This window comes from Argopecten irradians, chromosome 2, assembly GCF_041381155.1.
Source record: "Argopecten irradians isolate NY chromosome 2, Ai_NY, whole genome shotgun sequence".
Taxonomy (NCBI): Eukaryota; Metazoa; Mollusca; class Bivalvia; order Pectinida; family Pectinidae; genus Argopecten; species Argopecten irradians.
In genome coordinates, this window is record NC_091135.1 from 52,006,375 (window position 1) to 52,025,686 (window position 19,312).

Here is a 19,312-nt window from a genome sequence, read left to right on the forward strand (position 1 = left end):
CCTTACTATCCGTATGATCACATGATTAGTCATGTGATTTCAGCCATGTGATTTGTTATTTGTAGTCATCTAGGCCTGCAGTCCTGCCAGCGGTATCATGGACCGGTGTATTATGTGCATCGTGTTGCTATTTGCTGCATTATCCGCGAACGGCGGTCACACAAAAGAAATACCAAATTTCATAGTCATGTTGATGGACGATGTGAGTTTCAGAATTTACAGGATATAACAAAACCACAGACAATGGTTATCATCAGAAACATCAGAAAATCACATTCTGACATTGACCATTTTGACAATACTTATATAGGCCTACAACAAAACAAAATAAATGTCCATGTTTATATGTGCTCATTAAGATTACATATGCATTGTATGTTTCTGATATACCCTAATATGCCTATTTCCAATATCCTGATGAAATAGAAGAGGCATCTAGCCCTCCAAAAGTTCTGTTTGCATATGTAAAAGTAAGTTGCAGACAGTTTATCTATGTGAAAACTCTAATAAGTTAGAGAAGATAAATGATATACTGATGTCTGTATTAACAAGATTTACATTTGTCTTTACTTTATGTATATATGTAAAAATGCATGTGTAACAGAAATTTTGGAGGGCAGTGTACATTATTGAAACGGATGGTGTATGGGTTAGAAAGATGACCCAACTCGTCAAGTTCAGGAGTAGTGTTTATTATATTTATGACAGGAAAATATACCCTGCAACAACACAAACATTACTAACGTTACGATAACATTACATCAGGCGATACATCACACAAACAAGACAAACTAAAAGATCTGACATTTAAGATTATTTAAATATGTACAATCAACAGGAAATAAGTTACACACTAAAAACATCCGGTCTAGGGATAGACGATGCGCTATACCACTATAATTTACTAAAGCTAACGATAACGTAATAATATATGGCTAAGGCAAGTACATTGTCACCATCGCAATGGACACACACAATTAGCAAATATATTAAAAACATAATAATCATCTCTGTGTGGCAGAAGGCATTCAAGAAAGTGACCCAGCCACAACGCTAACTAGTGTTTGACTAATGCGTTCACAACACCTGGAATAGTAAATGAATAAAAATACAATCAGAACGGCCGGTATAATTGCGACCACTCGGGTAACCCGCGTACACATAAACATTATTTTTATCAAAAAACGTAAACATAATAATAATTATACTGATTGTAAAAACGACACGCCGAGGAGATACATGACATTAGAGAAATGGAGAAAATGATAGATATAAGCAGGTTAATACAAATAGATTTGACATACCTCTCTCTCTGACCACCATTCCAAACGTCTGGTCATTGTCTGGTCAGTCAAGCGGCCAGAAAGCATACCAAATATACATAACCAATAAAAATTGGTTACACATGACATCATATTCGCAGATATACAAAACGCATATACCAAACAATATATGTTAAATTTAATAAAATACAACCCCGCTACATATATATGTGAGCAAAAGTATACATGTACTGCATGATATACAATGTAGCTATATATGGGCCTAGCAAGAATCAAAATGAGGTACATACATATAGGCAAATATATGTCTTATATGCATGGTAGCTACACATTTATTATAAATTTTTATTATTTTTCTTCAGACCTCCGGACATAAAAATGTGATTTGATAATGAGTAAATAAATAATATATATACATACTGCATAATGAAAAAAGAAAAATATAGCTTATATAGTATAATGATCAATGATAAGAATTTTAGAAATTTTATAATTTATTATATCAAATTATATCTAATTTGATATAATGTATAACATGGTGACGAATGTGGTGTAATATATATAACTGTCCGTCCGTCCGTCCGTCCGTCCGTCCGTCCGTCCGTCCGTCCGTCGTCCGTCCGTCCGTCGTCCGTCCGTCCGTCCGTCCGTCCGTCCGTCCGTCCGTCCGTACGAATGGTTTCCGGAGCATAACTCTAAAACCAGTAGAGATATTTCCACGAAACTTCATACACACATTGGTCTTATGGTCTAGTAGTGCCTTTTGCTATTTTAAGGTTTTCACGTTTTGTACTTTTTTCTGTAACCATGGAAACATTGCTGAAAATAGCAGATTTTTGTACCAGGTTCGTTTCCGGAGCATAACTCTAAAACCAGAAGAGATATTTCCACGAAACTTCATAGACACATTGGTCTTATGGTCTAGTAGTGCCTTTTGCTATTTTAAGGTTTTCACTTTTTGTACTTTTTTCTGTAACCATGGAAACATTGCTGAAAATGGCAGATTTTTGTGTAAGAATCGTTTCCGGAGCACAACTCTAAAACCAGCAGAGATATTTCCATGAAACTTCATAGACACATTGTTCTTATGGTCTAGTAGTGCCTTTTGCTATTTTTAGGTTTTCACTTTTTGTGCTTTTTTCTGTAACCATAGAAACATTGCTGAAAATATCATATTTTTGTAGCAGGTTCATTTCCGGAGCATAACTCTAAAACCAGCAGAGATATTTCCACGAAACTTCATAGACACTTTCTTTTTATGGTCTAGTAGTACCTTTTGCTATTTTCAGGTTTTCATTTTTTGCACTTTTTCCGTTACCATGGAAACATTGCTGAAAATATCATGGTAAATGGTAAATGTTACTTTGCAAAACTCCACCCATCTTTGTGTATATAGTCTTAATATAAATTAATGTCAAGGCTGTATACCTGATTCAACAATTGCAGCCCCACTCTACTTGAATTATACTCCATCTTTCTTTAGCTCAACTTCCTTTTTCCTGTTTTTTTTTCATACACATAAGTCTCTACAATCAAACTTACTTCAGCTTTGATATCTCCATTGGCGGGGGATCTGAATGACTATGTCCTTGTTTATTTTATGATACATGATAAGTTCTAATGAGTAAACATGTTTCCCTATGTAATACAGCATCTACGTTGGGTCAACTGTTCCAGGTATTGGCTTTCATACCCAAATATTGACATATCCCGATGTACTGCTATATTAACTCGCCAATAATCTCTGTACAGAGTTGATTCCTAAGACTCCAATAAACGTATCGTACCATCCACTGAATCTGTGTTGGAGTTCTACATCTATACACACCACAACAATTAACCTACGAAACTACACGAAGATATAAACATCATACTATAAAATCAGTTGTGTTATATAAAATCTTGTTGTTCACAAGCCAAGCATGCTTAATACTATATTATTAAATTTTGCTTAAATGAAATTAATTAATCCTGCCGATACAATATCTTTAAAAAAAAAATAGAAGGCCTAATATATAGGCAGATTTTGTGACCGACAGATTGAATACTGCAAACTGTCACCTAAAACCACAATTTGCCTATTTCTGTAACATATGGATATCAAACGGATTTTGTTGACTATAGGAAGTGGTTTAATTTTAACGAACTGGTAATAGCATTCTGTTATTTGAACAGATGGGATGGGGAGACCTTGGAGTGTTTGGTGAGCCCAGCAAGGAGACACCAAACCTGGACAGGATGGCTAGTGAAGGAATGCTGTTAACAGACTTCTATTCCGCAAATCCTCTGTGCTCACCATGTAAGTATACCTGCATAATACAAATATATGTATACATACAGAATAATTATATATCTGAACTTGTATTTGGTTCTGGTAATATCATGTAGACATTTGTAATCAAGCCAGTAAATAATATTATGTTCCACAGTTGTAAGCATTGATGACTTATTATCCCACTAAATTTGTTATAGCTCGTGCAGCCATGATGACTTATTACCCTACTAACTTTGTTATAGCTCATGCAGCCATGATGACAGTTGTAAGCATTGATGACTTATTCCCCTGCTAATTTTGTTATAGCTCTTGCAGCCATGATGACTTATTACCCTGCTAACTTTGTTAAAAGTCGTGCAGCCATGATGACAGTTGTAAGCATTGATGACTTATTACCCCGCTAGTTTTGTTTTAGCTCGTGCAGCCATGATGACAGTTGTAAGCATTGATGACTTATTACCCCGCTAACTTTGTTATAGCTTGTGCAGCCATGATGACTTATTACCCTACTAATTTTGTTCTAGCTCGTGACATGATGACAGTTGTAGGCATTGATGACTTATTACCCTGCTTACTTTGTTATAGCTTGTGTAAGCATTAATGACTTATAACCCCGTTAACTTTGTTATAGCTTGTACAGCCATGATGACTTATTTCCCTGCTTACTTTCTTAAAGGTCGTGCAGCCATGAAGACTTATCACCCCGTTAATTTTGTTATAGCTCTTACAGCCATGATGACTTATTTCCCTGCTAACTTTGTTAAAGGTCGTGCAGCCATGATGACAGTTGTAAGCATTGATGACTTATTATCCCGCTAGTTTTGTTTTAGCTCGTGCAGCCATGATGACAGTTGTAAGCATTGATGACTTATTACCCCGCTAACTTTGTTATAGCTTGTGCAGCCATGATGACTTATTACCCTACTAATTTTGTTCTAGCTCGTGACATGATGACAGTTGTAGGCATTGATGACTTATTACCATGCTTACTTTGTTATAGCTTGTGTAAGCATTAATGACTTATAACCCCATTAACTTTGTTATAGCTTGTACAGCCATGATGACTTATTTCCCTGCTTACTTTCTTAAAGGTCATGCAGCCATGAAGACTTATCACCCCGTTAATTTTGTTATAGCTCTTACAGCCATGATGACTTATTTTCCTGCTAACTTTGTTAAAGGTCGTGCAGCCATGATGACAGTTGTAAGCATTGATGACTTATTACCCCGTAAACTTTGTTATAGCTCTTGCAGCCATGATGTCTTATAACCCTGCTAACTTTGTTCTAGCTCTTACAGCCATGATGACTTATTTCCCTGCTAACTTTGTTAAAGGTCATGCAGCCATGATGACAGTTGTAAGCATTGATGACTTATTACCCTGCTTACTTTGTTATAGCTTGTGTAAGCATTAATGACCTATTACCCTATTAACTTTGTTATAGCTTGTACAGCCATGATGACTTATTTCCTTGCTAACTTTCTTAAAGGTCGTGCAGCCATGACTTGATGACTTATTACCCCGCTAACTTTGTTCTAGCTCATGCAGCCATGATGACAGTTATAAGCATTGATGACTTATTACCCTGCTAACTTTGTTATAGCTCATGCAGCCATGATGACTTATTATCCCGCTAACTTTGTTATAGCTCGTGCAGCCATGATGACAGTTGTAAGCATCGATGACTTATTACCCCGCTAACTTTGTAATAGCTCGTGTAGCCATGATGACAGTTGTAAGCATTGATGACTTATTTCCCTGCTAACTTTGTTAAAGGTCGTGCAGCCATGATGACAGTTGTAAGCATTGATGACTTACGCTGCGTACTTTGTTCTAGCTCGTGCAGCCATGGTGACAGTTGTAAGCATTGATGACTTATTACCCTGCTAACTTTGTTATAGCTCATGCAGCCATGATGACAGTTGTAAGCATTGATGACTTATTACTCTGTTAACTTTGTTCTAGCTCGTGCAGCCATGATGACAGTTGTAAGCATTGATGACTTATTACCCTGCTAACTTTGTTATAGCTCATGTAAGCATTGATGACTTATTACCCTGCTAACTTTGTTATAGCTCATGCAGCCATGATGACAGGAAAACTCCCTATCTTATGTTCAACAGTTGTAAGCATTGGTGACTTATTACCCCGCTAACTTTGTTATAGCTCGTGCAGCCATGGTGACAGTTGTAAGCATTGATGACTTATTACCCTGCTAACTTTGTTATAGCTCATGCAGCCATGATGACATTGTAAGCATTGATGACTTATTATCCCGCTAACTTTGTTATAGCTCGTGCAGCCATGGTGACAGTTGTAAGCATTGATGACTTATTACCGCGCTAATTTTGTTCTAGCTAGTGCAGCCATGATGACAGTTGTAAGCATTGATGACTTACGCTGCGTACTTTGTTCTAGCTCGTGCAGCCATGGTGACAGTTGTAAGCATTGATGACTTATTACCCTGCTAACTTTGTTATAGCTCATGTAAGCATTGATGACTTATTACCCTACTAACTTTGTTATAGGTCGTGCAGCCATGATGACAGTTGTAAGCATTGATGACTTATTACCGCGCTAACTTTGTTCTAGCTCGTGCAGCCATGATGACAGTTGTAAGCATTGATGACTTATTACTCTGTTAACTTTGTTCTAGCTCATGCAGCCATGATGACAGTTGTAAGCATTGATGACTTATTACCCTGCGTACTTTGTTCTAGCTCATGCAGCCATGGTGACAGTTGTAAGCATTGATGACTTATTACCCTGCGTACTTTGTTCTAGCTCGTGCAGCCATGGTGACAGTTGTAAGCATTGATGACTTATTACCCTGCTAACTTTGTTATAGCTCATGTAAGCATTGATGACTTATTACCCTGCTAACTTTGTTATAGCTCGTGCAGCCATGATGACAGTTGTAAGCATTGATGACTTATTACCCCTCTAACTTTGTTATAGCTCGTGCAGCCATGATGATAGTTGTAAGCATTGATGACTTATTACCGCGCTAATTTTGTTCTAGCTCGTGCAGCCATGATGACAGTTGTAAGCATTGATGACTTATTACCCTGCGTACTTTGTTCTAGCTCGTGCAGCCATGGTGACAGTTGTAAGCATTGATGACTTATTACCCTGCTAACTTTGTTATAGCTCATGTAAGCATTGATGACTTATTACCCTACTAACTTTGTTATAGCTCGTGCAGCCATGATGACAGTTGTAAGCATTGATGACTTATTACCCTGCTAACTTTGTTCTAGCTCGTGCAGCCATGATGACAGTTGTAAGCATTGATGACTTATTACCCTGTTAACTTTGTTCTAGCTCATGCAGCCATGATGACAGTTGTAAGCATTGATGACTTATTACCCTGCGTACTTTGTTCTAGCTCGTGCAGCCATGGTGACAGTTGTAAGCATTGATGACTTATTACCCTGCTAACTTTGTTATAGCTCATGTAAGCATTGATGACTTATTACCCTACTAACTTTGTTATAGCTCGTGCAGCCATGATGACAGTTGTAAGCATTGATGACTTATTACCCTGCTAACTTTGTTCTAGCTCGTGCAGCCATGATGACAGTTGTAAGCATTGATGACTTATTACCCTACTAACTTTGTTATAGCTCGTGCAGCCATGATGACAGTTGTAAGCATTGATGACTTATCACCCTGATAACTTTGTTCTAGCTCGTGCAGCCATGATGACAGGAAGACTTCCTATCAGAAATGGGTTCTACTCCACTAATGCCCATGCTAGAAATGGTAAGTCAGCAACGTAATGTTGAAGTTTTCTTGAACTTTGAGAAAGGGACTGTTTATACAGTTGTGGTTGTTGTTACTTGTTGTATACATCTTTGAAACCCAACAGTCAATTAAACTTATTTGCACTGGATGACATATGCCTGGATCTAGGTTGAGTATTCATCTTTATTTTATGCAGAGAGTTAATGTTTAATATTTATATTTTTATTCACTATTTCCTTTCAATTTCCAGCATACACACCCCAAGACATAATGGGAGGAATTCCTGACTCTGAGATACTTCTGCCAGAACTTCTTAAACAGTCGGGATACCACACTAAACTTGTTGGTAAATGGTAAGAAACTTCAGCTTTTGATATTGAGGTTGTCACCTAACTTAGACAAATTTCCATTTCGCTTGTCTCCCCTTCAAAGAATCTCTGTCCCAATGCTTTATATCTATGAGGCTTTATGGTCACCTCATTCTATAGTTTTTACCCTTGGAGTGGTCACTGGCAACAAAGCTGTAGGAGAAAAAATGAAAAACTTTGGAGTTTGAACTGCACCTAAAGAAAATACCCAAAAGCAGAAGCTTCACATGTTGTTATCACAGAATCCTTGTGTGTGTGTTCAACATTTTGAACAATTGTAAAGCAAAATGGTCAATGATCACTTGTTGCCTAAGCAATCTTGAAATTTAAAAATCAGTCTTTGTCACAGACTTTTCATTAGAATTGTGAGATTGAATGTCCATGATCATTGTAAATCATGTATACCGGTAAAATGTATAGGCTTAATTTCTTTGATGCAGAGTTTTGTTTATTTTAACTCATGTTTAATTTGGAAATTTTAAATCAAAACCAATATCTGGTATCAAAAACATCAGAAGTTAATTATTTTCATTGCTTCATGGAAATATCTTGATCTTTTTCAATAAAGCTACAATCTTTGTTCAAGGCATCTAGGTCAGCAACCTCAGTATCATCCCCTACGACATGGCTTTGATGAATGGTTTGGTTCCCCGAATTGTCACTTTGGGCCGTACAATGATGTCAATACTCCTAATATTCCAGTCTACCGGGATGCTGTCATGGCTGGCAGGTTTGTACTTAGACTGTCGGAAAACAGTCTTCAGACAACCTTCATTTTGCATGATTTATATTGTGACTTTTATTCTAAGACTGGTACCTTTGGATGATGATCTTGACATAACTAACATGGTTAGGTAGTGTTTATGTAGTATGACTGTGCTTGACATTAAGGGAATGTGACGTTAACAAAATTATTCTGCTGAATTCTGAATTCTGGAATTCTGGTGACCTTGACATCACCAGATTTCGTTGTGTGACCTTGATACTACTTGATTCTGTATGGTGGTCTTAGTTATTAACACTACTTGATTTGATACTTACGATGACCCTGATTATTATTTGAGGTACTTATTAACTTGGTGCATAAATATTGTAACCTCATGAGTAGTGACTCTGACATCAAAATATATGTTATGGGTACTGATATGTCACATTGTTACTAGTTACGATAACTGATACCTTATAAGAAATGAAAACCTTTACATTACAGATACTATGAAGAGTTTCAGATTGACAAAAGGACTGGATTATCTAACCTGACCATGTTATACTTAGATGTAGGTATGACCAAGCTCTGGTACTAGGTCTCATCAGACATTTTATTGGTGTGTTAATTATTTAAAGCAAATACTGATACTTCTACATTCTTCCCTCTTTTTCGGGTTCAGTTGAATATATGGGAGTTATCATTCTTCCCTCTTTTTGGGGTTCAGTTGAATATATGGGAGTTATCATGACCAGGCTTTGAGTACTGTCTTATGTATTATATTTTCCTGTTACAAGTTTAATAGGCTACCTTTGTGGTATCTAAGTAAGTATCACATATGTTATCTTTGCAGGAAGCTATTCAGTTTATTAAACAACAACATTTAAAGAAGCAGCCATTTTATTTGTACTGGACTCCCGATGCCACACATGAGCCCTTGTATGTGTCTGAGAAGTTCTATAACACCAGCCAGCGTGGTCTGTAAGTAATGTTAAACCTGTTTAGTTCTGTTTTTTCTGTTTTTAAAGTCTAATTAAATGGTAGTTGTAGTATATGTAAAGTCGTTGTACTTGGTCTGTCGCCATCCATGATCCTTCATCAGCTGTCAACTGCACATGTGTAAATTCCATATTGTCCCTATTATTGTCCTCTAATAAGGGTGCCCCCAGTTTTTTTGCTGAAAAAAATCAACTAATTTCATACAATTTTTTTGCCAGATTGTGACGATTTGTCTTTGTAGACGCTAATATAATACTGTTTCACATCAATCTGATGCTTAACAGATATCCGATCAGCTATAAATTTATTGCATTGGGCAACTTAGGACATCTTTGCCAAGTGTTTACACATAGAAACAGCGAGAACGCCATGTTCAAAACAAAATGTGTCACTTGAATGCTCCACACACGTGAATGGATGAAGAATAACTGGCAACAACATTTTAGCGATGTCTATACAGGTTTTATGAATACTTACTGTATATGTATGATAAAGGTTCCAAAATAACAGGAATGTTATCATTTCTAAGCATTTTATTGTGTGCTCTTGTCGGTATTTCCCATCTGCCACAAAACGAAAGTAGCGATCGAAAGAACCGTCCGCCATTTTGTGTACGCATGTTAAACAAACAGGCTAGCATGAAATGCCAAAATTTTATGAAACAGACTTATTTAACCAATGTTTAATACTTCTGGTGCATACATTTTGTCATAATTATGTAATTTCAATACTTACTTGACTTCAAAACGTAAGTTGGTTATAGTAAGTTTCAGAAAAATACGAAACTAAAAGCAAGAGTACTGTAGTCTGTTTCAGAAAAAAACATCTAAAAATGGTCTCAAATAACGGCGCCCCCTTAGCCATTTACCCTGCCCCGGCGCCCTCATTAGAGAAAATACGGTATTTCATTCAAATAAGTTCATCTTCAATAACGGAAAGGCACAGTACACTGATATAGAAACTTTAGCATGGTGGGAAAAGCTACCAAATTTGTTCAAATGGGCTAAAATCTTTAAATGATTTCTTGTCAATAACTAGAGATCTGATTTTGGGCCTGTAGCATGATTGGATGAAAGGCTATCAATTGCATGTTCGTTTAAATAGATGACCTTGACTTTCATTCAAGGCCACAAGGGTCAAATTGGCTAAAATCATTGAAGTAGTGGTACGCAATGTACTTCTTTTCAATAACTAAGAGGCCTAGAGAACTGGAAAGTCTATGATAAATATCCCACACATGAGACATATTTGACTTAGTTAGAATGTATGTATTATGATAAAGGCCTTGAGGTATCAGAATTGTAGATTAGGATATTGGTTTGAATATGAACTGTTGTTTTCTGACCAGATATGGCGATGCAGTTCGAGAACTTGACTATGCTGTGGGGGAAATCCTGAAAACTTTGGTTACTCTTGGGCTTGATAAGAACACATTTGTATTCTTCTCCTCTGACAATGGAGCAGCAACATATGCAAAAACATCAGGTAAATGTTAAAATTGTCAGGTAGATAAGTTGTTGTTTAGGAGATTTAAAACATTGGATAAATTTATTGTTTATGTCATCTTCCTCTAAGATAAATGTTGTTTATGATAGTTGTATGATGTTTGACCTTGGTGATTCGTATTTCTATGGGAAGTGAAAAATGGACTAGACTATGCTGCAAGATACATTAATTAATTGTGTTGACTTACATACTACTAAATCAGAAAGAAAAATGTTCATGGCACCCTAATGGGCGCCATTTTATTTATCTTTCTACTTTCTACTTTAAACGTATTTCCAAACAGGGGGTAGTAATGGTCCATATCTTTGTGGAAAGGAGACAACCTTCGAGGGTGGTATGAGAGAACCTGCTATAGCATGGTGGCCGGGAAAGATCTCGTCGGGCCAGGTAAGGACCAATCACAAGCTAGATGTCCTATATCTTCATTCAGTCTGTAAGTGTTAATGCTGTAAGGCCATCTGAGATAAAGTATCAAAACTAGGGTCATATGTGTATCAAATAACAATTTTCGTTTCATTTCTTTACATGGTACTGAAACAGTACCTCTTTATAATGAACCATTGGGATTAATCAGATTACATATTTGAAATAAAATTGTCAAAAACAATGGAGAGTTGGTAATACTAAGCATTAGAAAATGAACAGGTGTGTCTAGGCCAGGTGGAAAAGTGATATACCTGTTGTTTATATTTTGACTTGTATGCCATCAGGTGATATATGTTGATGATAAATCTGTAGAATTTTTCATGTGTTGCTGATGATAGAATTCTTGATATGCAGATAATGCGTGTGTGGAATAAACAATAAAACTTGTACATTTGACAGGTATCTCATCAGGTAGGATCTCTAATGGACCTATTTCCTACTATACTAGACTTCCTTGGACTCAAACCTCCTTCTGACCGAATTATTGATGGAATCAGTCTCAAGGATACACTATTCCAAAACACTGGAGTTCAAAGGTAACTTGTATCTCTAAATCCATGTATCAAGGAATATCATGTTCTTATTATTTTCTAAGACAAGCATGTTTTTTCTGATTAGCCAACAATGAAAAGAATGCTCTATACTAGAAATCTACTTTCTCGCTAAACTTCTTTTCTCATACACATGGGCAGGTTTCAAATATGACAAAGTGTGAGTCCTCATGTTAAAACTTCTCCTACCACGGTACTAGTGACTGAACGGATTACAGAAGTTGTGAAGTTTCCCTATGTGTATTCACCCTATTTGAAATGAAGAGGGAAAATATACTTTTTCCATTGACTGACATAGGTTATTCTATGGAGGGCACCAAGATCCCTCTGGGATCTCTTAGGTTTAATACAGGGTATACATACATATATGTGATGTTATATTTCAGGCCACTGTTTTATTACCGAGGAAATACATTAATGGCAGTGCGTCTGGGTCAATATAAGGCTCATCTTTGGACGTGGACAAACTCTATACAAGAATTTAACAGGGTCAGTATGTATATACATCATAAATATCAGTTTAAGTGATCTGGACACAGGTTGATACTGCTAAACGTTTCTGTTCATCACTAAAGATTTCTTTTTGCTGTCTTATACCTGGAATCATCTTAATGTCCTATTAAGTGTTGTCATTTGTTTTCATAGGGAGTGAACTTTTGTCCAGGACAGGAGATACAGAATGTCACAACACATGACCAGACTCAGCATGACCCGCCATTACTGTTTGATATCAACAGAGACCCAGGCGAGAAATACTTCATCAAGTAATTTATTTTTTCATTTTGTATAGATTTTATCTGATGTTCTGTAATTGCATACAGTATTACAGTTAACTGCCCTTACAGATAGGTAGTGATTGTGATGCCATGTGTTTGCGAACACAACATCAGTTTTACTCACAAAATAATAATGTCATAATAGATACATGCAAGGGAAGTAACTCTATGAAATGGATTTTCAGCCATAGTAATGATCTACTGTTATGCTAGTGCTATCTGAGGAAATAAAGTTGTGTCTGTCCTTACATCCTTTCTCTCCAATACCTCATCCTCCGACAATAAACACAACACAATAATATTAATCGTATCATTTATTGTGTGTAGTGTATAGTTTTGTATAAAGCGTAAAGTTATCTGACAGTTACTAATGTACCAATCGTGCATCACATAACTTTCTCTCACTCAAACATATTCGTCTTCTATGTACCTTCACTTTTGCCATACTGTATAATTATTATAATATTCAACAAAGAAGTTCAAACAAATTCCAAATTGAATGTTTTATATAAAAAAAAAAACCATGAAGGGGTCAAAGCAACTATCGCCGAGTGACAGTCACATGTACAGTACCCCACATCTAACATCATGTGGGCCACACACTCATATACTGCTTTCCTATTACACTGAAGAGAAAATAGTAGTGTTGCATGATACTGGATGCGAGGGATTTACATATATGAAGTATATTAATTGTGAAATCATTTAATTGTCTTATAGAGTAACACAATTGATTTCAAAACAAAATTTTCTCATTGACACATATGTAATATTAATTCTGAGGAGAAAACTCTGAATAATAAAAGATGATAATTTGAACTTCAGACCTAATTCAGAGGAGTACCGGAGTGTGATGCCAGAGATACAGTCTGCTGTAGCAACACATATCAAGCATCTAGTACCAGGCACACCACAGTTAAACATGTGTGATGAAGCTGTTATGGTAAGGTCAAAGGTCATTGCTTGTATCATGTGTGTATATCAAAAATAGGTAAGTCTTTCAGAAGTTAATGAAAGTAACCATTAACGGATTTGCATTTGTTCAATGGTTTAAATTTTAATAATACATTTACCATCTTGATGGTATGTATATGCTGCAGGACCAATATAAGCTTTAGTTTTATTGAGAGTTTTTATTGAAAGTGCTAGCTTCTTAAAAACTTTTTCACTTTGATTGAATTCGGGTATCCGCCATTCAAGCATGATGCAGGCCTTATGTACATGTTCTCACCCTTGTGAATTTTAAGATTAAAGTAAGGGTTAATGACCATTGGAATGCTAGTGGATCAGTGGTAAACTCTGAAGCATGACATGAATTAAAATAATCTATTTTACTGTTATTTCTTTTATGTTTCTAGAACTGGTCACCTCCTGGTTGTGAAAGGTTAAACAAGTGTTTGACACCACCTGCCTCAAAACCTTACAAGTGTACATGGCCTCATTAGGGAATCATCAAAGAATGCTGTGATATCACAAGATATTACATAGATCCTGTAGTCTGGACACAATGTAGGGGATTCTGATATTTCTTATGGAGCAGAATCTCAGTATCTAGCAGACAATAATCTCCTTCTAAAAATATTTCATTAATGCAACATAAAACTCATTTAGAATAGAAGAAACTGGATTTTACCTTTCTCCATAGTAAAGAGGAACAGGATCTGAATGAAATGATGTAGGTATTACATTTGATGTAAACATGTTTTAGTGTATCTGAAATTTATAACTGGATTGGGCACAAGTTATCAAACTTTATTATGTATTCATTGTGTATAAAGTTTATGTTTATTTATAATAACTTTTTAAAATATGAACTGTGATAGAGACTTGTGTATGTTGCATTAAGAGATCGACATTAAAGTCTCAGGGTTTTGTTAATGTGGAATGTCAGCATCATGGTCTTATTCTGGCCACTAAGCTTTTGTATAGAAATTTCTCAGCGGAATGCTAATAGATGTATAGGTACTAGATTATCTCCCCTTAGTTTGAAAAATTTAAAATAATGTACCGGTAGTGCGGAATTCTTGGTTGTGGTGATGAATTGTCCCTTCATTAGGTGAAAGGTGCTCTGTATGTAATGCAGTGTAACAGAGTTCTCATAAACTTTGACTTTAGGTGACATATACCCTATATGTACTACGGGTAGATATCGCAGATAAAATTGGCTTCGATAAATGCCATATAGAATTTTGTAGATGCATTGATTTTTGAGTCAGCTTACTGAATTGTGTACATGTGTTATGTTTCTATAATGATTTGTGTAAGAGAATTTCTAAATTGGTTTCAATTTTGAGAGCAAGTGATTTCCACATTTTCTTTAGAAATCTCTAAACCTTTGGTTCCATGTGTAATTTACCTCATTGTGCATATACGTGAATTTCTGGGCTGCTTCAAATTGATTCAGATTTCAACCTATCCAATATAAGAAGTTGACATGTGTAAATATATTTTCATACATTCATTTACAATAGGATTTTTTCTCCAAAATTGAATGGAACATTCCTATTTTCTTTGATATCTTCTTAAATTTATTATGGCGAACTCAACTAGTGCCATACCTTTTCATCATCAAAGGGATAGTGGCCAAGTAGTCTTCCATCTTCAAACAGGAAGTTGAGGCCTATTTCACTTACATATGAATGATAGAATGTAAAACACAAACAAATGATTTTCACAGGGACTTTCCACTCAGCAGATTATATATTAAGGTGTATCTTGGTAACTATAGCATACATGTATTAAGAATCACGGGTTGGGAAATTACCCCTATTCCTGTACTGGCATTGGCACTGTTCTCCTGGTTGTATTATTTGTTGTCTGGACCATAATATCCACTGCTGTATGGGGACCGAGTGGTTAAGATGTCTCGACATATTACCAAAAGTCCTCCACCCATGGGTCGCGAATTTGAATCCCATGTTGGGCAGCTGCCAGGTACTGACTACTGGTAAGTGGGTTTTTTTTCGGAGTACTCTGGCTATCCTCCACTAACAGAACTGGCACATTCTTACATGACCCTGGCTGTTAATAAGACATTAAACTAATAAAACCCAAACCCACTGCTGTATAGATGTTTGTCAAGGTCAATCAGGTGCAAATTTTATAATATTTCTTGTGAAGGTGACTTCAAACATTTAAAGCAAAATAGTGATAAAATTTTTCAGAGTATTCAACCAATGAACACAGATGAAAATGTCTTTTGGTCTGTCTAATTTTTACATGTTGTTCATGGTACAATCTCACCCACAATCAATTGATAATAGATACCATTGATTGCACTATACTTTCTTTCTTTTTTTCTTCTTCAAATTTTAACATACTGGCCTTTTATGCCAAAACAATTGTCTTTGCACCAGATCCCAGCAGGCACTTGACTTTTTGGATTTGGTCAGATACAAGTTGGATGTGAAAGTTTTTAGACGTCAGGGTTTGACATGATGTTGTAAATGTACAGGTATATTTTCTGACATAAAGACCTTCTGTGATCAATATGAACTATATAAGTGCATTTTTTTAAATAAAATATATCAAACTTAATTGAACAGTGACTAAAATCTGACATTATGATGTCAAATTAGATGTTGCCTACACGTCAGATTTTGTCGTTGTATAAAGGTTACTGACGTCATGACCAAAATCTAACGTTGCTACGACGTTTAACAGACGTTGTGTACCTGCTGGAATAGTACAGAATTTTTTTTAAACAGAAGTTAGCCATCATCAATTTCAATGTCAAAATACTATAAACAAATGCATATATGTTTATTGTTAAAATTTTAATATTGATGAACGTGATGGTACTGAGTTTATTTATCATGACAGATGAAGTCTGGCTTTAAGTCAAGGTCATCTTTAAATCTATATGCAAGCTAAAAGTGCTTTAACTTATGAACAAGATACTCTATTTTTACTACGATATATATGTTTTACAATTCAATTAGATATAAATTTTATTGTATTTGTATATGTTCAACACTTTTGTCTTAACGAATGTTAGGAATAAATTTGTTTTGAGGGTTTTCTCTTGCTGTTTGGTTATAATTCAATTTTGATATTATTGATAGTTTTCACAAATGGCAAAAATATGACCATCTTTACATTACTTATATTTGAAGCTTTAGTGTCCTAGATTATATGATAACTTATTCCTTTTAAAGTGAATAGTTGGGCGTGGGAAGGCTAATGTCGGTAAAAATGGTGTTACATGTAATATATCCAATATCATTTCTGATGAAATAGAAAAATAGCATTTCCTGTCAAAATTGCTCTGCATGTGCGGAATTTAATTTTTATTATAACAAGAGCTGTTGGAGAACAGCAAAGCTCGCCTATTAAGCTTAAACAATTAACGAAACAGAAACTTGCTCAAAAACTTTAACGTGAAATGGGACGCCGGGGTGACAACATTAGCTCCCCCTATTCTTCGAATAGGCGAGCTAAAAGTCCTATAATATCCTCCTTGTTTGCTATGTCCGTGTTGGCATTTCCACGCAGCCTCACTTCAAAGAGTTATTTTTGAAATGTGTTAAATTTACATGGGACTTTTCCATCATTTCGATGATCAAAACTGGAAAACGTAAACAGAACTAGACAGTCGTTTTGATATGTAATAACTTTTGGAAGGCCAATGAACACATTTAGACTGGTTTTCTTTGCCCAGCTATTCAGTTTAACTTGTATATAATATCATGGTGCCATATTTTATATTTGCATGTTACAGAGTTCTTTGCCCTTGCAGAAAGTTGTTGATTCTGACCTCATATTTTTCAGAGCATACATTATTTTTTTCCACCACACATCATCGGATTTATAGATGATGTTTTTTTTTCTCTCACAGTAATTATGTCCTATCAATACTTCCTGTTAATGGCAGGTTATATGGAGATTGAACAGTGTTTAGGAATGATGTTTTTTTCTCTCACAGTAATTATGTCACTATCAATACCTTCCTGTTAATGGCAGGTTATATGGAGATTGAACAGTGTTTAGGAATGATGTTTTTTTCTCTCACAGTAATTATGTCACAATCAATACCTTCCTGTTAATGGCAGGTGAACAGTGTTTAGGAATGATGTTTTTTTCTCTCACAGTAATTATGTCACTATCAATACCTTCCTGTTAATGGCAGGTTATATGGAGATTGAACAGTGTTTAGGAATGATGTTTTTTTCTCTCACAGTAATTATGTCACAATCAATACCTTCCTGTTAATGGCAGGTTATATGGAGATTGAACAGTGTTTAGGATAGATTGAACAGTGTTTAGGAATGATGTTTTTTTCTCTCACAGTAATTATGTCACTATCAATACCTTCCTGTTAATGGCAGGTTATATGGAGATTGAACAGTGTTTAGGAATGATGTTTTTTTCTCTCACAGTAATTATGTCACAATCAATACCTTCCTGTTAATGGCAGGTTATATGGAGATTGAACAGTGTTTTGATCATGTTAAAGGTCGTATTACTGACAGTAAACACATTTGGATGTACAGACATATGCAATGACTGGTTTTACTATTTTAAAAAATCAACCTTTACACATATCAAGGGAATCTTTTTCTGCTTTCAATTAGGATTTGTGAAGTTTGTCAATTTTCTGAACAGTATTGAGTTACTTCCCCTGAACCATTTAAGGCTACATTAAGACCACTCAGCGGTCTGAGTAAAAGTGGTCTTAATTAATAGCGAGGTGGTCTTAATTCTGAGGTTGACCAGATTTCTCTGATGACCAAGAACAGTTTCTCTGTATCCTAGCTGACCGGTACATAATGTATATCAAATATTTGAATTCCTAAACAGCAGAGTTTTTGTTACAACATAAAAAAAATAATGAAATATATGATATAAATGTGTATCATATTTTAATGCATGTGTAGCTAATTAAAACCTATAATTTACAAATATTTCTAATTTTTCGATTTTGATAAATTAGAGACATTGACTTTACCCTTTATTTCTAGAGCATAACCATATTTTTTTATTAAATGAATTTTATGATGTGTGCTTATTTAAATCTAAAACTAAATTCTACTGATTAAGTTATTGTTGACAATCAATTGACCTCCAAATGAAAATACTTTTATAGACATTACTTTCTGTCGTGTTATAATTCAAAATATATCAGTTTAATTATCACGTCTCATCACCTTAGATAAATGAGAAACCATGTATTTCTGAAACATTTACTTAAATCGTGTTGACACAAAAGACTGACTGATGTACCTGCAGGCAGTTGTTCATGGGTTGTTGTGTGCTGGAAAGTGAGGCACCGCTAGGTGTGAAGTCAGAAGTAAATGTGCCTATGGTCATATTCAAGGGGTCAATTAGTGTTCATGAGTGGTCGCGGGGACAATGCAAACTGGTGATAATGCAGAATAGCGGTGTAGTCGTAATACTGTAACGACCAATACAAAGACATATAGAAGAAACTACAAGAGGCCCAGAGGGCCTGTATCGCTCACCTGGTTTGTAATGTCAAGTCATGTTCTGAATACAGGTTCATTGTTTCTTTTCTGAAGGAATTTGAATATTTACCTCTTATTTCCCTATTGGGCCCCGCCCCTCCTGCCCCCGGGGGGGGTCAGAGCCAAAATTTATACAAGTTCTGTTCCCCTTCCCCCAAGGATGTTTGTGGCCAAATTTGGTTACAATCCATGCAGAACTCTAGGACAAGT

General features: G+C 35.7%; 1 protein-coding gene across 1 annotated transcript; it reads left to right on the forward strand.

Moving 5' to 3' along the window:
- Positions 1 to 55: 55 nt before the first annotated feature.
- Positions 56 to 17,420, forward strand: LOC138315878 (N-acetylgalactosamine-6-sulfatase-like). Its single transcript, XM_069257191.1, has 14 exons — positions 56 to 202; positions 3,459 to 3,582; positions 7,250 to 7,324; positions 7,557 to 7,659; positions 8,261 to 8,404; positions 8,885 to 8,951; positions 9,234 to 9,361; positions 10,728 to 10,864; positions 11,169 to 11,272; positions 11,711 to 11,847; positions 12,249 to 12,351; positions 12,508 to 12,626; positions 13,464 to 13,581; positions 13,997 to 17,420. The coding sequence occupies exons 1-14, from the start codon at positions 98 to 100 to the stop codon at positions 14,081 to 14,083; spliced, it is 1,551 nt and encodes a 516-aa protein (XP_069113292.1). The 5' UTR covers positions 56 to 97; the 3' UTR covers positions 14,084 to 17,420.
- The last annotated feature ends 1,892 nt before the right edge of the window (positions 17,421 to 19,312 follow it).